The sequence below is a fragment of the Anolis carolinensis genome, chromosome 1, assembly GCF_035594765.1.
Source record: "Anolis carolinensis isolate JA03-04 chromosome 1, rAnoCar3.1.pri, whole genome shotgun sequence".
In the NCBI taxonomy this organism is placed as follows: domain Eukaryota; kingdom Metazoa; phylum Chordata; class Lepidosauria; order Squamata; family Dactyloidae; genus Anolis; species Anolis carolinensis.
In genome coordinates, this window is record NC_085841.1 from 339,297,875 (window position 1) to 339,322,574 (window position 24,700).

A 24,700-nucleotide genomic window follows, 5' to 3' on the forward strand; every position below is an offset into this window, starting at 1 on the left:
CACACAGTTGGATAAAATCCCACATTATCTGCTTTATATGGCAGTATGAACTCAGATATTCCAGTTCAGAGGAGGTATTGTGGGTTATTCTGCCTTGATATTCTGGTTATATGGCTCTGAGTCCACACTGCCATATATTCCAATTCAAAGCAGATAATGTGGGATTCAGCTGTGTGGAAAGGGGCCAAAGGAAAAGAAGCAGGACATAAACCCCAGGAAGAAGGCCTTTCAGCTAACACGGTTGATATCGAGGGCCTTCTGAGGTCAACCGATCGCCTCCTTCTCCACAAGAGGAGAGAAGGCGGGAGGAATCAGCTCGGATCAGAATCTTCTGAGTCGCGCTTCTTCCCTCAGGCAGCGGCTTAGACGCCTATTTTCTGCTGAGGACCCCGCCGGAGTGTTGCCGGGCAAAGGAAAGTTGAGGACGCCGGGCCTAGTTGTTGTTGGTTTGTTGGTTTGTGTGGCTTCCCGACCGCCTCTGTGTGCCCTCCAACGATGGGGCTGGAAATGGACCCGCTGCTCCACGCCTTGAGCTACTTCAGGCGGAGGAAGTTCCAGCAGTGCTCGGACCTTTGCTCTCAGTTGCTGGAGAAAGAGCCCAGCGACCAGGTAAAGCGGCATCAATTGGAAGGGAGCTCAGGGCCATGACAGATAGGCTGGCTTTGCAGCCCTGTCGCGATATATTGTCGTAGGGTGTATCTAAGACAGGCGTGGGCAAACTTGGGCCTGCCCTCCTGGTGTTTTGGATTTCAACTCCCACCATTCCTAACAGCCTACTACAGCTCCCAAGAGCCCCCAGCCTGCATGCGCAGGCTGGGGGCTCTTGGGAGCTGTAGTAGGCTGTTAGGAATGGTGGGAGTTGAAGTCCAAAACACCTGAAGGGCAGGCCCAAGTTTGCCCATGCCTGTCCTATACCCAAACCACTGCACCATGTTGTCTCATATATATACAGGCAGTTCTCAAGCGGAAATCTAAGTTTGGGCTTTGGAATATACTCTGTTTGGATCCCTCAACCCATATGGCTCTTACCTGGAAGATTAACACTTATAGGGAGATTGGAAATCAAAATAATGTTTTTTTTAAAGGATTTTATTAATAACGTGTTGTTGTAACTAGTTGGTTATTAAGATGTCAGTTATTTGCTTTAAATTTCCTGTGCCGGCGATGCTTTTTTTTTTTTTCCGTGTCAGGAGTGACTTGAGAAACTGCAAGTCGCTTCTGGTGTGAGAGAATTTGGTCATCTCCAAGGACAATGCTCAGGGAACACCCTGATGTTTTTGATGTTTTTATCATCCTTGTGGGAGGCTTCTCTCATGTCCCTGCATGGAGCTGGAGCTCATAGAGGGTGCTCATCTGTGCTCTCCCCAGGTTGGATTCGAACCGGCAACCGTCATGTCAGCAACCCAACCTTCAGGTCATCAGTCCTACTGGCACAAGAGTTTAATCCACTGCGCCATTGGGGGCTCTTTGCCAGGGATGCTGTGTGTTTAATTTTTTTTTACAGTTTTCAATGGTTTTATTTATTTATTTACTGTATTTTCAACCTGCTCTATCTCACCCCAAAGGGGACTCAGAAAGGCTTCCAGGTTGGCGATAATTCAATGCTGCAACAAACATAAACATACAAATACAATATACACCGTACATTAGGTAAAGGTAAAGGTTTTCCCCTGACATTAAGTCTAGTCATGCCCGACTATGGGGGTTGGTGCTCATCTCTATTTCTAAGCTGAAGAGCTAGCGTTGTCCATAGATACCTCCAAGTGTCATGTGGCTGCCATGATTGTATGAAGCACCATTACCTTCCCGCTAGAGCAGTACCTATTAATCTACTCACATTTGCATGTTTTCGAACTGCTAGGTTGGCAAAAGCTGGGGCTAATAGCAGGAGCTCACTTCGCTCTCTGGATTTGAACTGCCTACTTTTTGGTCAGCAAGTTCAGCAGCTCAGTGGTTTTTACCCACTGTGCCACCAAGGGCACTATACATTAAAATAAATCTTGATATATCAGTACATTAAAATAAACTCTTAAAACAACACGAGATCTGAAGTAATAATCCAAGAGCTGTTCCAATTGTGTTACAATCACTTAATGACTGCCTATTTTACTGTGCTACTTTCAGAAAGTTGGTTTCACAGCCAGGTTTTTAGTTTCTTTCTAAAGATCAGGAGGAAGGGAGCTTATCTAATGTATGGAAAGGGAGTTCCACAACCAAGGGGCCACCACTGAGAAGGCACTGTTCCTTGTCCCCACCAGTTGCACCTGCGAAGGAGGTTGGACCGAGAGCAGGGCCCACCCAGAAGATCTTCATAGAGGGAGATTTAGTACAACATTTTGTTTTAACACTTCTGTGTTTACTTTTGTTTTAATATTTAGATATTGTAGGTTTTGAATGTTAATTTGTACTGTTTTTAGTGTTGTGAGCCACTTTTAGTCTCATTAAGAGAAGAAAGCCGGATATAAATAAATATATACTATATTTCTTTGATTCTAAGATGCACTTTTTCCTACATAAACATCTCGAAAAACAGAGTTTTAGAGTCACAGGTAACATATAGATATAGTTCTCTATTCTCCGGTATATGAATTTTTTCTTTGTGAACACTTAGCAGTTGAATTTGGGTAATTTGCTTCAGACGCATAAAAGAAGCAGCTATTGCTAGAGAACATATTATTACTGTATTTCATCAATTTTAAGATGACATTGGTTCTGAGATGCACACTAATTCTAGTAACATCAACAGAAGAAAGCTAATTTTTTTTCAGTACGCACACATATATATGTATCCTACAAACAACTGATAGTCTTGTCTTTAGAATGTGGCAGTGCTGGTACAAATAATAATAAATAAACTAAGAATAAATAAACATAAGGATACCATACTCAAACTACCTTGGTTTATTCTTTTTTAAAAAAAAATTATTGAGAAAGAGAAAGTTTTAATTACATAAAAAGTAGGAAAACATTTTAAACAATGGAAACTAGGAAAAAGGGAAATAACAAAAGTTTAAAAACTAATTGGAATTGAAATAGAGAAGGGAGGGAGGGGAGGGAAAAGGAGTCAAATAAAAATGGGATAACAAAACAAAACAGGGAGGGGGGATTATTTTTGATTCCATTCTTCTTCCTTGCCGTAGAGTCAGTTCTTCTTCTTTTAATTTGTATCTCTTATCTCGATTTCTTCTTCAGTATTATCCTTCATTTCTCTTAAATCTTATGTTGCCATGTAGTCCTTAACAGGTTGCCAATCTGTCGATTTGATTGGACTTACTGTATATTTCTTTATATAGAAGGTTAATTTGTCTATATCCATGATTTCCTTGATTTTGTTTAGCCATTCTTCTCGGGAAGGAATCTCTTTAGATTTCCAGTATCTTGCATAGACCATCCTCGCAGCTGTAGTCAAATATGTGAACAAAATGTCTTTATTAGTATCCAGTTCAGTTTCTGAGTCTGTAATTGTCAGGTCCCTGGCTGCTGGGCACCAATAACCTTACACAGAGGCCAGTCTCTATCTAATATCTTTATTAAGGAAATATATAAAATCAATAAAAACAAGTGAAGAATATAGTTCAGAAGCAGACCTTTCAAATGAGGTCAAATATAGTCCAAAAATGTATTGTCCAATAAATGATATTAGAGTTCAAAGTTTTAATCCACTTGACCGAAACACACACTTTGCCAAGCAATAGTGTGGGGAAATAACAGAGTCTTAGAGTCCAATGAAGCTTGACAACAAGGCTGGAAATAAACTTGATTCTTGACTAGGTCCGTGACTGGAGACAAGGCAAAACATGAAACATGAAGCAGGGTCCGTGGTAAAACCGCGAGGCAGGGCAAGGCTTGAAGCTTGATCCGGGAAGCAAGGAACTGGGATACGAAGTCCACACACGATCTCTCTCCTGAAGGTGATCAATTGACTCCGCAAAGAATCCCTCGCGCCAAACACCTATATTGGGTCTCGTTTTCCCGCCAACAGAACTCTTTCCCTAGAGAACAAGAAGCGAAACCCAACTCTGTCCAGATGTGTGACTCCTTAGAATTTCCCAAGGGAAGCAGGCCTAATCAGCTTGATGTTTGGCCGCTATGCGTAAACTCCTCCGTTGGGCTTCTCTGACTCCCCTTTCTCTAGAATAAGATTCCTTCCTGGGAAACGGAGGGGAGTTCTGCCCAAGGCCTGTTTGGCTGAATTCTTGAGGGCAAACATCAACATCCTGCAGGTGAAGGGACTCCGGCTCTTGCTGAACCGGCGAAAACCCCATGTTTTCCTCTTCGTCTGCCACAATAGTACTAGGAACAGGACTACAAGGCCCATGAGTCATCACAGTAATAGAGAGAAGAAAATATTCTGGCTTTAGTTGTATCGTTATTTTTAAAATTCTTTGACTAATTTCTTGAATCATTTTCCAGTACTTTATTGCTTTGTTGCAGGTCCACCACATACGGAAAAAAGTTCCTTCTTGTTGATCAAACTCAAACCATACTCAAGCTACCTTGGTTTATTCTTTAATGTAGTCCCCCTAAGGAAAGATACATTAACTCTTGTTAAGTATTATTTTTGTGTATTCTACATATTTGAAAATGAAGGGAGTATTGTAACACGAACATACAACCTCTTGAGAAACCAATGCAAACTGCAGTAATATTGGAATGCTGTATTGAAAATAAATATCCATAGTATTCAAAATGAGCCCATTTTTAATGTTTCCTGAGAAAAGTTCCGAAGTTACTTGGGTGAAGGCAAGCAACACTTCATACACTTGGAAAATTTGTAAGCACTTTCAGTGGTTGGTTGTGTCATATACAACAGCAAGGAATCTTGTGATATTTGGTTTATTTGGCATAAACCTTCTTAGCTACATGTGATGAAATTTGGTAAGCATTTAACTAATAATTCAAATCTTAGTAAGTTGGCAGGTTTATTAGACAGCATCAAGAATGTTATTTTACAAGTTGTCTTGTGGCTCAGCTATTTCAGTGAGTTTTTGTAAACAATTAGTTGGAATAGGGAGGCATGGGGCCTGGATCCAAACCATGAGCGGGCAAAGGGCAGATCAGCTGTGCATACTGGGGTCTTGATCAGATTTCCTGGTGAAATATAATTTATAATGGATGGAGATTCTCACTGGCACTAGATATTATAATAGAAGATTTTTAAAATTCAAATCCATGGGCAGAGATGAACGATAGATTAAAGACCCTCTCCTGCCACTGCACTATTCTGACATGGTTGCCTCCACCCTGGGTAATTTTTTAAATAAAAAGCACCACACTTATTGACATAAAGCATTGTGTCTAAAATTTGAGTATGAATACATTATCTTTACTAATACAATTCCACTGGGATTTTTGTGCTTTACAATGTAAGAAAGTTATTGGCGGGATTCAGATAGTGGAAAGAAGTGAGACAGAGCAGTGATATAATGACTGCATTCCAATGTTGTGCTTCTGTGCTAAGGAGAGCCCTCTGCTTCCTAAAAGCCTGATTTGTGGAGTTGGGAAGCCCTCCAATACATCATCATTATCTATTAGCACCATCAGTTTACATGCTATATGTGCTTATCATTGGTTCTAATCTATGGACTGTCTTAAGGTTGTTGTGAATAATCAAATTCAGTGTCTGGATCTTTGCATCCTAAACTTGCCAGCTTGGAGGGGCCTTCCTTCCCACCTACTACATACTACAGGTCCTGAGAACTTGAAGAAAGCTAACCACAGTAACATCTTACTACTTTTAATGGCAAAGATTTGTTCAATATATGTTTCATATGTATCTTCGTTCAATATATGTCTGATTCTTTGTGGTCTAGTACCCAGAATAGATATTACAAAAGTCCTTCTGTATTTTGGTGATAACGGTTTATAATTTACTTTGTTGAAAGTTTATTTAGCACCATTGTCTTCTCATTTTGAATCCAGCATCATGAACCTTGTTTGCAGATCTCTTTCATAAAAGGATTTTGAAAGATCTAACCAGATTTTACTCTGCACTGCCTCACAACATACTGCCTTGTTTTATCTCTGTTAGTGTTTCATAGTTATGAAACTTTTGTGTGAGCCCCTGATAATAACAGACATCCTTCTTGTTACATTGCTTCTGGTAGTGACCACTTCAGTTAAAAGAGCAGACAAACTCTTTAGGGATTATTTGTCTTATTGATATTTTAATAAGGACATACATTTCATTTTTTACCAATGGTAGTCTCAAATGTTCACCAACAACAGGACTTTGTCCTACTAATCTATATGCAGACTACTTTGTCTAATTTAAATAAAGATTTCCACATTTTAGATGTTAGGAGACCACTAGAATTTTCCATTAAAGAATAATAGCGTTCATGAAATTTCCTAAACTTTTGTGGTATAATCAGTTCTTTAAAAAAAGAGAGGGGGCTTCTCATTCTCTCACAAAAGCTAGTAAATTAGAAGTTCAACCTATTAGGCTTGTCCGTTGGTTGGTATCCCTACTGGAATCAGGAGTCTCTTACCATACCAGATTAATTACTATGTGGATGTCTGAGTTAGATGATATTTAGTATAGTAAGCTGTGTGCGTGCACTCATGTGTGTAATCTACAAAAAGATTATTCTGAGTAAAAAGATGAGCAGGCTAGCATAACTTGCTGTAAGAAAAATATTATTTGATAATAAAAATAATGCTACAATGCTAGCACACAATAGCAAGCAGGACTTATTGGTATTTATACGTACATGTATATAATGCTAAAATATATTTAAATGAGGGGAGCAGTGAGAGGGAGACAGAGATTAAACTGGCGACTGCTGCCAGGAATCCTTTCATCATCTGCAGCAAATGCATCTTGGCTACTGTGTTTATAGCAGTAGCATGACCTAGCAAGAACGTGCCTCTGTGCTGCTGTCTTGGTTGATCATCCTGATTAGTTGCCTAATCAGATTATTATTCTCTGTCTTCCATATGTCATTTTGAAGGCAGGGAGCTAACATTGATGTATATAGAATTGCAGTACACCAAACAAAATAGTGTATATGCTGTTGTTACATTGTTTGATAATGATGTATTCATTTATTATTCATATAATATTTAATTTCCAGTGTTTCATGTTTTTTTTTTTTAAATATGGCTTGAGTATCCCTTATCTTTGGACCAGAAGGGTTTTTTTTGAGTTTTGTAGTATCTGTATTTGCATATATGTACATAATGAGATATCTTGGAAATAGGACCCAAGTATAAATACAGAATAGACTTCTCAATATATTTTACATTTAAAAGATTTAAATTCACACCAGAGCTTGTAGCATTTCCTAGAGTGGTTACAAATCTTTTTTCTCTTTTCTTCTCATTTCTCTTTTCAGTCTCATTTCTATATATGTTCAAACAAGCTACTTGTTCCCAGTGTGATTGTTGTACTGTATTTACCCTTCTAGTAAGGTTATGCTAATTTATTTGCAACTATGTAAAGTAGGGGTCTCTAAATGTTGCAGCACTTTAACTCCCAGTATTCTCCATCGTTGGCTATACTTGTTAGGACAAATAGACGTTGGGGTCTGGCAACATCTGGAGGGCTGCACCTTGTGCACTCTGATGTATAAGTACATTATACTTGCTCAGTATTATTTATCTTTGTTTCTAAGAAACCATAATCATTCCCAGAATAGATTATTTCATAACCAATGAAAAGGAATGTGGCATTTTATTGTTTTTATTCCTCATGTGCTAATTTAATCCATATTCTTTTTTTTAAGAATAAGAGATTATTTTGATATCTTAATAAGATACTGACTAACTTGTATATGAGTGTAAGCATGTTGCATTATATTACAACAGGTATAACTAAAAGGTTGAGGATACCACTGGATTGGTGATGCCAGTCCAAATGTAATTCACGTTTTTCCCTCCCCCCCTCCCCCCAAATCTCAGAATGTAAACTGGATAAAACTTTCATTTGACTCTCCACTAGAGCAGTATTTTTAAGTTGGGTCACTTAATCCTAGCAGCAGACAGATGGTCTGAGAGGGTGTGGTTCTGTGTTATCGATCTCAGCCAGATGGTATGAACGAGGGCTTTGGCACTGCCATCTCCTGCCAGGCCACAGTAGAAATGAAATGTAACTTGGCGTACATTTTGGGAACTCCTTGTTCGTTATTATTATTATTATTATTATTATTATTATTATTATTATTATTATTATTATTTGCTTCTGACCCTTTGCAGCATTTTTATTGTTCTATAAGATTTGGGTATCTTTTCTTCTGTAACGCTTTGTTTTGATGGCTCCGGTCAGAAAAAGCGGTTTCTATAATTATTTGCATAAAGTGACCTATATTAAAATGTTCAGATTAATTGTAATACCCTGAGCAACTTTAAATGGTTAACTATCCAAATCTATTTCTTAAAATTGTTTCCTTTTAAATCAGACAGCTCGGTTGTCCTCAGTAATATAGCTGACCCTCTGTACCTACAGATTCTGCATTCCTGGGTTAAACCATCCATGGCTTGAAAATATTTTCTTTAAATCCCAAAGGCAGATCTTGATTTTGTCCTTTTATATAAGGGACACAATTTTATGAGGCCACTGGATATAATGGGAGTTGAGCATCCATAGATTTTGGGATCTATGTGTAACTCCTGGAACCAGATACCAAGAGCTCACTGTAGTCCTATATCTTGAAAGGCTACTACTAGAAAACTGCTTTGCTAATTGAGTTCTCATAATTCTGAATTTTCTATGATCCAGAAGGCTTTCTTTGATACATGTTTGAAATGCTTGGTTTGCATTGCTGTAAGATAATAGCCAGCAAGATGTTGTGAATTAATTGTTGAACTATGGCTATAGAGAACGGGGCAAAACCTTTTCAGCCTTGGAAACTCATTGAATGGCAAGTTATACTCAGCCTCAGAGGAAGGCAAAGGCAAACCTCTCTCTGAATAAATCTTGGCAATACAACCCCACGATAGGGTTACTTTAGGGTTGCTTGGAAATGATTTGAAGACACACAACAGCAACAAGATGATGATGAAGAAGAAATGAATGTCTGTGGGAGAATAAAAAGTTTCTTATTTTAGTTTTAAGTGTCTTGATTTGAAATGTTTCCAATGTAGTGTTATGTATTGTGTTTGAAAAGGGGTCTCTAATTTGTGTGACAGGTCCCTTTTACAATTCTAATTCTACTCCTTTACTTCTCTGATCTCATTATATTTTCGTTAAAATTGAGTTACCAGAAAATAAGTGGAGACAAAAACCCTACTTCAAGTTTTCATCCATTAGGGAAAAGCTATTTATTATTCTTACTTGATAAGCTCAGTTATTCCTCCTGAATAGCTTTTCAGTCATTTTTGTAGTTTTTATAAACACAGTGAATTTGTCTTGGTTCATAACATCATGAAAACCAATCTGCCACATAATAGAACAGTGGACATGTATTTATATTTATCTGATTTGGGTTTTTTTCATAGATGTGGAAAACGTATTATAAATCTCAGAATTTGTACTATTTTAAATAATGTGTTTGGGATTTAGTGAGTATATGTGTTTAAGGTAAATTCCTAAATTTTCGGAGTTTCACAGTTTACATACAGTTCTGTTCCTTTGAAGCTGCTGTTTAAAAGGTATTCAAACCAAAAGGTGCCATGAGCACCTTTAAAAAAGACAAGTTAGAGAAGAATACCATATACATATTAACAGCATGTATGTTTTTTAAGATAAACTATGAAAAAAGTCAGATATAAAGATGGATTGTGTTTATAGGACATGAAATTATTAATTCAAAATAAAGTAAGCATATATATTTAGAATCTTTTAAACTGCTTGTCTGTACAAGTTGAATATGTTTGTAAGTCGGAACAGGTTAATTTTTTAAGTATAAAACCAGCAAAAATATATGTATTTTAGCTTTGGATAGCAAAAGGAAGGGTTAACAACCCTGTGGTGTTTTAAAAATGTGGCTTATTGTGGAAACAAGGCTTGGTGAGAAAGCTTCAGTGGAGACACCTTCTCCCCATGATAACTCTTTCAGGAGTGAGTTTCCTTTTCAAGGAGTAGGTTTCTCTCACTTCCTGTTGTCTCACCTCTGTTCTTAACTGTGAGTCATTTATAAGTCGGATGTTTGTAACTTGGGGACTGCCTGTATATTTTAAAAAAAACCTTTCTCCTGGTAGAAAGAGAGAGACTTCCTCCTGAGACTTTGACTGCTCAGCATTCTCTTGCCTGAAGCAACTTAGAGAGAATGCCTTTTTTGCAGACATAAGTGATTACAGTCATCCCTCCAGATTTGTGGTTTTGACTTTTGCAGATTTGATTATTGGGTTGATTTAAAAGGTTCTTTCTAAGCATCTAGGTCATCTAATGTGATTCTATGGTCAACCTCCTCTAGTGCGATTCTGTGATTAGCTTCCAGCAGTGGTTGACCATAGAGTCATGCTAGACAGGTGTTTTCTCATCTTAAAAAATGCAATGTCTTTATTTGCGAACCACTTATTTCTCCAGTGTGGCAATGTAGAATCCAGCCAACATTTGCTGAAGACTTAAAAGTCTACTGCCCCTCCTCTTTTTCATATAGAGCAGATTTGCTGATTTGCCTCCATCGTAATCTGTTTTCTGTTCAATTTGATAAAATGACCGAAGTCTCGTGGTGTGCGTTATTCTTGTTACTTTTGAATGCTTCAGATTTCATAAGCATTGTTTGATCTGTTTTGTATGATGCAGGCTGCCTGGTGCTTGAAAGTTCGGGCATTAACGGAAATGGTTTATGTGGATGAAATAGATGTTGATCAGGAAGGCATTGCTGAGATGATGCTTGATGAAAATGCAATTGCACAAGTTGCACGTAAGTGAAGTTTAGGTGTTATAAAGTATGTTGGACCACACTAGTTCATGTTGCCTTCTCCAAAACATGATATTATTTCTTTCTCAAGAATGGGAAGCTAAATTGATATTATCAGTTGATGTTATCTTCCTGTGTTTTTTAAAAAATTGTTTTGAAGCTTATTATTATTGCTGTCTTGTTTTTTGAAAAAATATCCAAATGAGTAGATTGTGTATATAATAATAATAATAATAATAATAATAATAATAATAATAATAATAATAATTTCATTCCTTACTTGTCTATTTCATGGCTTGAGGCGGGTTAGAGAATATTTAAAACACATAAACATAGTAAAATACCACAAAAACACATATTAAAATACACAAAACAGAGATTAAACAAAGGACATGTATTTAAAATTCATGCTTATAGACTGGCTGGGTAGGCCTGCTGAAAGAGATAGGTTTTAAGTGGTTTTTAAATTCTGACAATTCATTTAGCTGTCGGAGCTCTTCTGGTAGGTAGTTCCATTGTCTTGGGATGGCCAAATTGAACAATAAAAAGGTCCTTTGGGTGACGATCGCCAGTCAGGTTCTGGCTGGTTGGAGTAACTGCCTCCCAAAGTATCTAAATGTGCAGGGTGGATTGTATGGGAGAAGACACTCCTTTAGGTAACCAGGATCCAACCATATATTGCTATAAAGCTCAAATCAACACCTTGTACTTTGCCTGGAAACTAATTGGCAGCCAGTGTAGTGACTTTAGGATAGGTGTAATATGCTCACTCCTAGATGTCTGTAAGTTCCAAGCAGAAAATCACATCAAGGATATGACCTGCAGAATGCATCGGTCAAGAAAGCAATTGAGCTAGGCCAATGTTTGTCATGAATATTGTGAACTCCTGAGCTGCACCTGAAAAATCGGCCTTCAGTGGTATGTTGAAGTCACCCAGAAGCTAAATTCTGGGCGACTCCAACAACACCTCCAAAATCAGTTCTATCAGCTTGGCCAGGGAGTTTGTTAGGCAGCGGGGTCGACGGTACACTAACAGAATCTGTGGTTTTCAGATTCAGGTACACACTCAATGTGATTCAGCTTCCTAGTAGGTAATCTGGTCAGGTTAAGATGGTCTTAATAGACCACAGCAACCCCCTTGCCCACTTTCCTTCACCTGCTAATTGACTCAGTACCTGCCTGGGACAGCCTGGGCTCAGGTTGGAGCACTATAATCTCCCAGCCAAGTTTCACTGAAGCATGCCAGGTCAGCCCCCTCATCCTTGAGGAGATCATAGATTATATATGTTTTATTCTTGACTAACCTAGCATTATTTGAGAGCAAGGTGAGGTTTGGTGGGTTCACTTGCTCACTCTCCAAGTTCCCCAGGCTGACAGGGTATTAGGTATTAAACACCTTCCTCTCCTTCCTCTATTGGGCCATGTGACCCTGCCATCTGTCCTGCACAACTTGTATTGTCACCCCAGTTTCTGTATAAATTGAATTAAAAGCAACAATACAGGGACAAGCAAACAACCAAAAGCAAAAAAGGAAACAACAAAAGACAAATTATAAGACATCAGTATAACAACACTTAACACCCAATCAATCACACCGTTTAACTGGCTAGTCCAGCAGCACCCTACTCCCATCAGGATACTGTCTTATAGTCAGCTGAATTGTTCTAAGTAGCCCTCTCGCTACTACTCAGCCCTTCCATGCTGTCTTTTTTGGGATTTATTGGACCAAAAATTCCAAAATTTTCACAGGCTTCAGTTCCTTCAAGAGTATTGTTTCCAAGTGCTGGTGTTTCCCATATATAAATTCCAGAAAAATGGAACTAAATTATGTCACTTGTAAATTATGCATTGAATTTTGACAGAAACCATGTTCCATAAGGGAAAATAAAATAGCATTGAAAGTATTTATTTCCCATGTGTGTGTGCGTGCGTGCACACTATTCGTGATCAATGACATTATCTTACCTGAATTTTATTAGAGAAAGTTTAAAAGGTGAATGGAAGGAGAAACGTGAAGCGTAGTACAAACATAAAATGATATGTCTTTTTTATAGGTCCTGGTACTTCACTGAAAGTCCCTGGAACCAGTCAGGGTGGAGGTCCCAGCCAGGCTGTCAGGTATTAAGTTCACTAATAAACTTAGCTGGTCCAAGTCTCGATTCATTTTTGCAGTTTTATATTACAGTTAGTAGCTCTTTAACGAGATCCAGAATTTCATGCAAATCCCATTGAAATACAGAACTACTATTGCTGGAATGTAAGAGGAAGTGAAAATCAGATGTACTCATGGGAGACATACCTTTTGTATTAGCTTTAGACTACCATATGTAGTATTGACTTGTTTATAATAGTAGAGAATATCAATTCAATGCATGTTGTCTGTTTTTGTTGATCATTTAAGGCCAGTGACTCAGACAGGGAGGCCCCTTACAGGATTTGTAAGGCCTAGCACACAGGGTGGAAGACCAGGTACGATCGAACAAGCTATAAAAACTCCAAGAACAGCTCATACAGCCCGTCCAATGACTAGTGCTTCAGGGAGATATGTGAGGCTTGGAACGGTAAGAATCAGGAAAAAAGAAACTGAAAGTTCTGTTGATACTATATATCTTCGATTCTAAGATACCATTGATTGTAAGATGTGCGTGTGTGTGTGTATGTGTGTGTGTGTGTATGTATGTATATATGTATGTGTGTGTGTGTGTGTGTGTGTGTATATATATATATATATATATAGCACCTACAATTCTAAGATGCATTCATTTCAGAGATGTTTATATGTGGCAAAACTGTGTCTTAGAATTGAAGAAATGCAGTAGGTGCTTGTCATTGTAATGTTTGAAGACTTAGAACATTTAAGTACATATGTGTAGATTAATTTCAAACAAGAAGTTGAGCTTTGTATCAGTTTTCTTTTTAAATTTCTGAAGATAAGCATATATAATGCAAAGTAGAATGTTGAATTAAATAATATGGAATACCTATCTGTTCTTGGTTTCATATTTTATCTTCCTGCAAGTAGGCATGCATAATGTTGTATTGTGAAGATGTAGCCTTAAGTAAACTTGTAAGGCAGAAGAAATGAAGGAATAACGAGGAACAACTTTCCTCAATAGGAACCTACCTTATTTGACACAGTAGCACACAGTGGCTTTCCTATTTCTTTTAGAAAATTGTTGTATGCTGGTAGTAATCTACCCTTTCTTCTGATGGAACAAGCAAAAAACAAAAAAACAAAAAAAAAACAAGCTTCATAGAATAGAGCAGGAGTCTGAGCAGTTCAGTGACAAACTCTGACCATTTTAGGTGTCAGGTCACCAAAGGTGCATTGTCATTCAAACTAGTGTTGGAGGGATCTCAGAGGACATTTTTAAAAGTCATTTTTCTTTTGATCATTCAAAGATGTAAATCAGCTCTTTTTTGGTTTCTTTGCTCTTGCAGGCATCTATGCTTACCAATCCTGATGGTCCCTTCATAAATGTTTCTAAACTGAATTTAAATAGTTATGCTGAAAAACCAAAATTGGCAAAGGTATGTGTTTCCTTGATATAACATTCTTGTATCTTTTGAAATCCTTGTTTCCTTATAAAAGCAGACTTTTAGTTATTTAGATATTTCAGTATGAGGAACAATTACTTTCTAGCTGCTTTTGATTTAAGAGATTTATTTCTAAAGTGAAAGGTGGTGGTAGGAGTGATAATAATGAAGAAGCTGGGTTTTCCTGAAAACCAGGACACAGGGTGGCAGAGATAGGCATGGAAAAAGGCTTGGTCTTCAAAAAAGAAACACAGATATGACAATTGTTCAATTGTGGAAAGTCCATTGTGGACTTTCTGCCCCTGTTATTGTTGTCTCCACTTCACTAATCCAACAAAAGCTGTGGCTGAATTAGTCTGCTTTTTTCATACAAATGGAGGAGGGTAGTAAAAAATGAAAACCGGCAATTCTATTCTCCTCTAATTGTGTATGCACTGCTTTCTGCTGAAAATTCTTCTTATTTAGATTTTTTCCCCTTCTGTGGTAAAACCATAGGCAAGTGTTCATGATATGAATTGTTTACTTCAGCAATTTGTGTAAATGATATTTGTGATTTTTATGTGGACTTACTTGACTGCTCAAATGGCTTTTGTCTATCTTTTCTTTAACTGTGTTTTCCAAATGTCTTTTCCTAACAGGCATTATTTGAATATATTTTCCATCATGAGAATGATGTTAAGAATGTAAGTCTGTTTATCTGTTTTTCATTTATAGATTTGATGTCACTTTTCAATCCCATTGTTTCTTGAATTAGATAAAATTAAACTATAAACAATATAGAAAATACTTGTGTGAAGTGGGATGAGATTGCATGATACTGGTTTCTTTTGTAACTTCTCTGAAGCTTTTAAAAATAATGCTGCTATTACCCATGGTTTAGGTTAAGAGATGAGGCACATCCAGAACACAGTCCTGATTTCCCCATGCTTCTCTGTTGCATTGCAGATCCTCTTTGCCCCATGCTCTGTTATTTCAGAAGATCATTGAACTTTCTCAAAACTTTCAGGAGTGGTCTATTATGTGAGGTTAATGCAAGAAAGTCTGATTTTCAAGTAGTTCCAGTTGACTGTCTCTAGATCAATGGTTCTCAACCTGTGGGTCCCCAGATGTTTTGGCTTTCAACTCCCAAGAATTTCTAAAAACTGGTAAATTGGCTGGGATTTCTGTGAGTTGTAGGTCAAAACACCTGGGGCTCACAGGTTGAGAACCACTGCTGTAGATCTATTCCTGTAAAGCTGCAGTGATACGTGTGTAGTAGAGTTCATTTAACACTATAAAGTAGGAATATTAACATTTTGTGCATAGGAAAATTGATATATTAAAGACCTTTCTATGTGGCATGTAGTTGCAGTAATAGCTTGTTTCTTTACAGTTTTGTGAAACTATTTTTGGGTGCTGGTTGTCAGTACTATAATACTGTATTTAAAGATGAAACATCTTTAATTGGTACACAACCTCTAAGCAATTTCCAGTAAAAATGAAAACGATAACATAAAAGATAACGCAAAATGATTAACTGTTTAAAAGTAACAAAACAAAAACAAACCAACACCAATATACACACAGAATAGCGGTAATATTTATTTTCATCCTGGAAAGGCCTGCATAAATACCCACATTTCTTCAACTCTAAGACACCATTGATGGTCAGACACATGCTCATTTTAGTATCACCAACAAATAACAGTTTAATATCTAAGAAACAATATCTTTTAGAATTTCTTCTGCATACATAGTAACCTTTTGTTTCAATGTAGCTTTGTATTGCAATCTTTCTTGTGAAATGACATCAAACAACAACATGGGATGAGGAACGAGTTGTGAAGAAACCTGCTAGTCATCTGTCTATATGAGTCTATATTAAATCTGTGGGCCCGTTGGGGAGGCAGCAGAAGGAAGAAGTGTGCATAGGGCAATTAGCAAAAATAAACATCCATCTGGCTGAGGCTGATGACAAAATGGTGAGGGACTGGCTGAGCTGTTTGGGCTGGGGCTGTTCCTCCTCCTGCTCCTCTTTCAGGTGCAAGACAGTTTGGGGAACAGGTGGAGTCGGCTCCTTTCTCTCTTTTGGGGGCTTTTGAGTTGGCACTAGAAAATACTACTTTGTGTCAGTGGACCTGCCAAAACACTTACCCGCTCTTTACTTAACCCAATGGCTCATGGTTCCCCCCCCCCCCCCAACTCTCCATGGGTCCTTGTCATTCTCACAAAGAGCTGTGGAGCCCTTTTTTGCATTTCCCAGGACAAAGATGCTTATATTCTCTCTCCACTTTGTCCTTTTGGGGGACATCAACCTGGTAGAGGCTGCCAGCTCTTGGTTTCATAGGCTGTCAGAAAATCGAAGAAATATGGTACTTTAAATAGCCTTTGGAAAAGCATGTAAAGCTAGCTCAACACACATCTGATGTGGACAGGCATCCGTTTCTTTAAGAATCTCACTGCTTTTCATGTATCTGTATTTTTTCTTGGAAATTATTGGAATCGCTTCAAATAGAATGATATATGTGAGTTTAGCTGAATATAAGTTTTCTGCCATAAGCTGCTAATCAGATGGTGGCACAGGCACAATGGAGATAATTGAATTTTAGTGGTGTTGAAAATGCAGCCAACAATGAATGAAAGACTTTGAAATGTCATATTAGAATGTCAGGACATGCGAGATCTGAACTGTTTCTACAGTAAGTTGACGCCTTAAGGAAGTGGAAATTTCTAACATAATTGCTCTCAGAACATTTAGTCCTCGAGAAACAAAGGTTGAATTTTTTGAAACAAATGATGTGTTCTGGCATCAGTAGCTGATTTCAGGATTTTTTAAAATGAAAACCATGGAATCATAGGGTTAGAAGATACCTCAATTGTCACCTGGTTCAACCCGGTTCTGCCATGTATGAAAACACAATCAAAGTACAGTAGAGTCTCACTTATCCAACATAAACGGGCCGGCAGAATATTGGATAAGTGAAAATGTTGGATAATAAGGAGGGATAAAGGAAAAGCCTATTAAACATTAAATTACATTATGATTTTACAAATTAAGCACCAAAACATCATGTTTTACAACAAATCGGCAGAAAAAGCAGTTCAATACACAGTAACATAATGTAGTAATTACTGTATTTACGAATTTAGCACCAAAATATCCCAATGTATTGAAAACATTGACTACAAAAACATTGACTATTAAAAGGCTGACTGAGTTGGATAATACAGAACGTTGAATAAGTGGAGGTTGGATAAGACTGTACTGTACTTCTGACAGATGACCATCCAGCCTCTGTTTAAAAGCCTCTAGAGAAGTAGACCCTGTAACACTCCAAGGCAGGATATTCCACTGCAAATGGCTCTAACCATCAGGGACTGCCTATCCATTCAGACTTAAATAGTCCTCACTTCAGTAGAGGGAAAGCAAATCAGCATTTCCATGTTGATTTGCTTCTTCTCAGGTTAAACATGAGCATTGGGATTAATGTGAGGAGTGTGGAATGGATGTGATTTGTTTATAATTCTCCATGAAATCCTGAAACTGAAGTTGAACACATCAGTTTGTACATGGATATCGTACGCTAATTTTTACTAATTCCAATATTATAAAAAGGCACATATCTTTTTGAGGATTGTCGTCAACAATTTCCACTATTTATGAATCTTTGCTTTTTCACTTATATTAATGGACAAATGAATGCTTGTCAAGGCAAGAAATTGTAGAGGGTCAATTCCAATTACATTGTCAACATACTCAATTCCTAGATATACTGTTGCAAAAAATCATATCATTTTCCATAGAAACAGGTCCTAGTTAGAGATAGTGGCCAATTACACATTCATACTGAAAGCTATTTGGCAGTTATTGCTGGAACAATTGTTTTAGGGAAGATCTGTTTAAATTGGTACCAGCTAAATTGTACCAGCTAATGTTGGAAGCAAGAAGATTTTTTCAGGCACTGGATTTCAGGAGATATTGTGGAGAAGAGAGATGCAAATTCACTTTATTTTTCATCAGCAAATTAAAAGGATTTCTTTAATTTTACTTATTTCAAAAATTGTGTTTTGAGATTAAATACAAACATTGAAATTAAAATAAAATTGTGAATAGAAAATGACATTCACATTCAAACTATGCATAGCAGTTTCTTTCTACTGCCCTACCATTTTGGCTCATTGACTTGCAAAAAGGAACTGCAGTGCTGTATCCCAGTGAAGGTTAACTTCAAAAGAGGTCTTCACTCACTGAGTCCTTAACGAATGGCTCACAGACTTTTTCTTATGTGCAAAAATTGATTATGACTTTTAATGTCTTGTGCTAAATCAAAACTCACTTGCCTAAGCATGTTTCTAAACCATAGTGAGGGAAGAAAGAACTTATCGCAGGTGGATATGTATAAACTATTGTGTATTTCATCTTCCACCTATAGACTACTTGTCCCACTCAGAATCAAGTGTTGTGTGGTATCAGTAGTTGATTAGTAAAGGTAAAGGTTCTCCCGTGACATTAAGTCTAGTCATGTCCAATTCTGGGGGTTGGTGTTCATCTCAATTTCTAAGCTGAAGAGCTGGCATTGTCCGTAGACACCTCCAAGGTCATGTTGGCAACATGACTACATGGAGTGCTGTTACCTTCCTGCCAGAGCGGTACCTGTTGATCTACTCACATTTGCATGTTTTCAAACTGCTAGGTTGGCAGAAGCTGGGGCTAACAGCGGGAGCTCACCCTGCTCCAAACCTCCCAACTTTTTGGTCCGCAAGTTCAGCAGCTCAGCAGTTTAATGTGCTGCACCACTGGGGGCTCCAATAATTGATTATACATCCTTTTAAAAATTAATACGGATTTACTCTTTCATTGTTCACATAGACAAGCAGATTAGTATGATTTTGTGAACTTACACATTTCTGTATTAATATGGAAAGCTAAAATGCAATCTAATTTAAAAATGATTCCATCGAAGATGTGGAAGAGTTTTATCTGGCCCCTTAACAATTGGTTATATAAGGTAAAGGATGGAAAAGGGAGTTATGCTATTAAAAATGCATTGTCTGCAAGGTCTTACATCGAGAATTTATGACTTCTTCTCTTGCTGTTTTAGCTTACGTAATATAATAGAAATAATGCAAAAGACTCCTAGATCATTTTGGGATATTTTCTGTTTTAATCTTGCGACTGTTTTACATCTTACCAATTCTAAACTGGAATTTCTCTCTCTCAAAACTAAAGCTGTGTTTTTCCTCTAAGGCTTTAGATTTGGCAGCATATGCCACACAACATGCCCAGTTCAAAGATTGGTGGTGGAAAGTGCAAATTGGGAAGTGTTATTACAGGTAAACATCTCACCTTTTTAAAAACGTAAGATTTGAGCTCATTTGCATTGACTTAATACTTGTCAATATTGGTACCCTTCATTGAACATAAGATGCCTGCTTCTTACTTCCCCCCTACAGCATGGATTAAGCATGATTTCATCTCGTACATTCCTATCTTTTTAGTTTTGCCCAAACTGAGTGATACAAGGATAGGTATCTCTTTCTCATAACAATTTAGAATATGGCGGTGGTGGGAGTGATAAATAGGCTCCTTTATGCCCTGTAAATATCCTTTCACAGTCATAAATCTACACTGGATGAAATTCAACCCCTATGGGTTGAAGAAACCTGAAGAAATTATTTTACTTATATGGTTTGGGTCTTTTGCCATACTAAAAGATATAGCTATTTAAATAATGGAAGGAGTTCATATATATATAGCAGATTCCCTTGTCCAGGGAAGGGCAATGTATAGCCTGTGTCCTGCATGCAACTCTTGAGGCCCCACATGATAGTCCCTAAAAGTCCTAGAAATCCCTGGATTCCCAAAAAGTTTATTTTAAATTTCGGGCCATTTTTCACCCCCAAACCAACTCTAAACATCCCAAATCAGCCACAAATGTTGTGTGGTCCACTGGAAGATCGGGGAGTGGCTGCCTCTTTCTCTACAGTTGCCCCCCTCCCAAGCATGTTGACATAATTTTCCATTGTTTAGCAAAATTGGATCATGGATTATTATTATTATTACTATTACTATTATTTTCAAACTGAATAAAAAAACTATGAGAATATTAAAACCTGAAGCCAGACAGGTAGTTTCTACAAACTATAGGGCTTTTGCCAAAAAGGGCTCTAAATCCAGATATAGCTGACAAGTAGCAAGGACTCTTGATTCATCAGTTTAAAAAATTGGGGCAGGAAACTATCTGTTTCTGAAAGAACTGGTAAAACATGTTGCTGAAATGGAATTGTTCAGATTATTTTCATCTCCATTTTTAAGACTAAGGGGACAGGCTTTTTTCCAAAACAAAATGGCATCTTGCTTGTGGAAATGTTCTTTTGGCTAAGACAGATCAATGGGTCTTCAAAATAATATTAATATTAATAATGTTATTAAATAATGTTATTAAAATAATAACAATGTATTGAAATCCTCCTCCATAGGGCAAAAAACGTGGAATGTTTTCAAATTCTATTTTTCTCTAAGAAATTATATCGGAAGCATGGGAAGGAGGGAGGGACAGATGCCCCAAGGTTCAATGAAGGTCATGCTCATTTCCTAGATGGCAGGGTAACGGCCTGTTCAAATTAAAATAGCATTTGCATGTTTTATGTAAACATAATGACTACATTATGCAGTTTTAAAACCATGTCTTTTTAAAATCTCATTGGAATCATTAAGAATTTACCAATGTGAATATTTTTACTAAATATATTTGATCTGTCCAAAATAATATATATGAAATATTTAACATATAATTTAAAAACTTTTCCTCACTTATTCTAACTTTTGACATACGTTCCTTTTTGTTCTCTCCAGGTTAGGATTATATCGCGAAGCAGAAACACAATTTAAATCAGCTCTTAGGCAGCAAGATATGGTAGATACAATATTATATTTGGCAAAAGTAAGTGGAAATTATTTCAGATTAAGATTTTGAACCATAGTCTGATATGTCCTAGAGGAAATTTTTCAATTTGAATAACTTTTAGTTCATCTTTTATAGCTTTCTGAAAGCCTTTCTCTTTTTGTGTTAAATGTTTCTGTTGTTTCTTTCTGTTTCTAATTCTCTTGTCTATATTTCTTTTCAAACACACTTACTCTTTATCTCCCTTGTTGTAAATGCATACATTTTGAAATTTTAAGGCTATCTAAGATTTCCCTGAATCAGTTAGTAATATGGGTTGTAATATATATTCGATGATTTTGCACTGTTATATTGTGTTATGATTTGCTGTTTATTTTGTTATATTGTATGGTGTCTGGGCATGGCCCCATGTAAGCCGCCCCGAGTCCCCATAGGGGAGATGGTGGCGGGGTATAAATAAAGTTTTATTATTATTATAATATTTGGCTATTCTGATTGGGCTGTGATTTGGTTTGGTTTGATTCAGACATGACTTGATCCAACTTGATTTGGGCCCAGTAACAATTCGGAAACAGTTTATTTGCCGCTGACTTGCATTTGCCGCTGACTTTTGTGTGTGTGTGTGTGGGGGGGGGGTCAGTAAAGCACATGAAATCTGGATACATGTAAGCCACCTTAAGTGAAGATTCACTGCCAAATTGCAAACAGGTCCAGAAGTTTTTGTACTAGCCATTTTTAATTTGTAGTATGTTTAATACGTAATGTGGTTAAAAGTTGCTCATTTGTCTGCTGCCTTGTGCACTGTGGTAGTGTATGTAGCATATGTGTGCATCTCGTTCAGAAAACTATTTGTGTATATGGGACTTGCACACATTAAGCAAAAACAAGGGATAAAGGAAAGAGAACGAACATTTCTACTAAACAACATAGGATGAAATCAAATTTAATAATGACCTAAAAATACATAGGGCCAAAATTGGGAAGGAATAAAGCAGATAAGAGAAGTGTCACTGTCAAATAAAACTGCTGGTCAAAGGATACTGTGACCAACATACATCTCAAAGTATTCAAATAAATATAGTCTGTTTATTACACATAAAGCAATCCTTTGAGATTAATTGGGAAGAAGAATTTTCTAGCAGAAGTTTTTGTAATTACAGTCCACTTCATTAGATGCATGAAAGCCTCTGTGAACAGACATGTATACCTTGTGTGTGTGTTTTTCTTTATATGTGTGTGTGTGTGTGTGTGAGAGAGAGAGAGAGGGGGGGCGGGATATAAATTAAGCTTATTATTAATAGGTTTGCAATATAGAAGAGCTCTATTAGCAGTTTTTCACAGCAATAATTAAATCAGTACTTATCACCATTCTAAGATTTGTTTTATTTCTGTTACTTTTCATAGATACACTCATTTGCATTACTCCATGCATCTGATTAAATGCTCTGGAGTCCATAAAGCTTATGCTAGATTTTTGTTTGTCCTAGTTAGTTTTAAAGGTACCACAGGATTGTTTTAGGGTTTAACAAATATAGAGAGTAAGGAAGGATTGAACTGGATTGAAAAAGGTAAATTCATAGTTGGGTAGTTTTGTATTTACAAGCGCTGGTAAATACAAAACTACCACCAAATTCCTAGAAACCTCTTTCTAAAACAAGCAAATAATTTCCCCCTGTTTATAGTACCAGAAAAAGAATTCTCAGCACCATCCTTTTCCCAAGAATAATGATTGGAGAGTTCTTTTGCCTCAAGTCTGGCTTAGCATTTTACTTTTATGATGGTGTTTTGCAACCTTTTGGAGACATCCTGGCTGACCTTCTTTTATTGTGTACTGAAATCCAGATTGCAGAATCAAAATGGCAGTTTTGGTTTTGATTTCTCTCTACACATTTCACTTTTACTCTTAAATGCTGCCTGTTATTCTCATCAAGGTATTTGCAGTTCTTATTCGTGTAATAATAGCACATTTCCAAAATCTCACCATCATTGTGGGTACAGCTGTTTATCCTTTACCTTTGCGCCCAATGTGCAGTCATACCTCTCGCTTTCCATCCTTAACCTGCAAGGTGTGTTAGGTACCTGGCACCATGTTTTTCATGTTTTTAAATTAGCTGTTTTCAAAACATTTCATTCTGAGCTAGTTTTGAAGGAACCACATTAGCAAGTCTTAAAAAGTTCAGAGGCTATAATGTAATCTCAGTTTATGTATAGATCTGTTACTGAAGCTGTTGATGGAAGCATGTGATTATGAAAATCTGTTGAAAAGAAGTTAAGTTCAGATAAAGAAACGAGAAGAAGCATGACAGACACAATGAATGCATTCCTTTATGTTTTTATACAAATATTGGTTGAGACAAATCCTTTGGGAATTGCAGTGCAGATTATAAACATTCATTTATACTTAATGCTTTGAAGGCTCCTTTAGAGTCAATATAGTGCTGACATCTAGGTTAGAACTTATGTGAGTGAATTCATGCAGTGAAATGGCTTTAAAGCGTCATATATTGAAATGGCTTTCATATGGTCAAAACACATCTTAAATTATGACAGGCGCCTACCAAGTCACACTTATTTCTGCTACCAGGAAACATGTACTTTAAAAGACAGCAGGAATTATTTGGCAAATTTCTTATGAAAATCCTAATGTTCTTATTGCTGTTGTTAATGAATACAAATTTCAAGGTGTTCTGGGGACTTTTAGTCACATAATTCTTGCTGTAAGTATGTTTAAACTAATGCAGTTGTCTTTTCAGTGCAGAATTTTACTGCAATTGTCTATAAGACAGATTTACTATTATAATCAGAGTAATCCATCTCCTTTCTCTTAAAGTTTGGTACAGCTTGTACCATTTTGTGCTGTGCTTTATTGCCTATCATGTGGAATGAGAGCACCAGTGATAGCTGGATTTTCATTCTCTATCCAATGTTGGCTTTGTGTTATTTATTATGCTATTTCACTGGAAGGAACGGTCTTAACAAATTGTGCTCTCACAAAATGTATTTAATACTATGTGAAAAGGCAGTTACATTGAAGAAATAACTTGAGTACTAAAATCCGCATATCATTCAGATGTTATGGCTCTTTTCATTGCTTAAGTGTAACAGAAGGGCCTGGTTTGCCTGTGTGTGGAAGATTCAGTAGCATCTCATTCTTTTTTGAGATTGGATATCCTGAAGCTGTGGCAGTTGCTTGATACAGAATCTGAAGAAAGATGCACATGTTAGAAGAAAAGCAAGCCAGTTCTGCAAAATGTTAGATCACCCATTGAATTTCCTCATATTATAAATTACTACTGGCATATTTCTCTTTTCTTCAGCATTGCTATAAAGAGATTATTGGAAGATGTGGCTTTTGCCTTATCCTGACCCACAAACTATACAAGCCATCTTCATAAAGCACTATATGTACCCTACCTCTGTGAATGTTTAACATAGCAAGTTAGAGTTAATTTAAAACAAAAACAAACAGTTCCA

The 24,700-nt window shown here is 37.0% G+C and overlaps 1 protein-coding gene across 1 annotated transcript in view; it reads left to right on the top strand.

Annotated features, from left to right (window-relative positions):
• Window positions 1-92: 92 nt before the first annotated feature.
• The window catches only part of ttc8 (tetratricopeptide repeat domain 8), a 41,585-nt gene continuing 16,977 nt past the window's right edge, over window positions 93-24,700 (top strand). Inside the window, exons 1-8 of the mRNA XM_003214415.4 lie at window positions 93-609; window positions 10,688-10,808; window positions 12,860-12,923; window positions 13,207-13,366; window positions 14,247-14,336; window positions 14,981-15,025; window positions 19,570-19,655; window positions 21,178-21,265. Of these exons, the coding sequence (XP_003214463.1) occupies window positions 496-609; window positions 10,688-10,808; window positions 12,860-12,923; window positions 13,207-13,366; window positions 14,247-14,336; window positions 14,981-15,025; window positions 19,570-19,655; window positions 21,178-21,265 (768 nt within the window). The 5' untranslated portion in view covers window positions 93-495. The remainder of the gene's footprint in view (window positions 610-10,687; window positions 10,809-12,859; window positions 12,924-13,206; window positions 13,367-14,246; window positions 14,337-14,980; window positions 15,026-19,569; window positions 19,656-21,177; window positions 21,266-24,700) is intronic.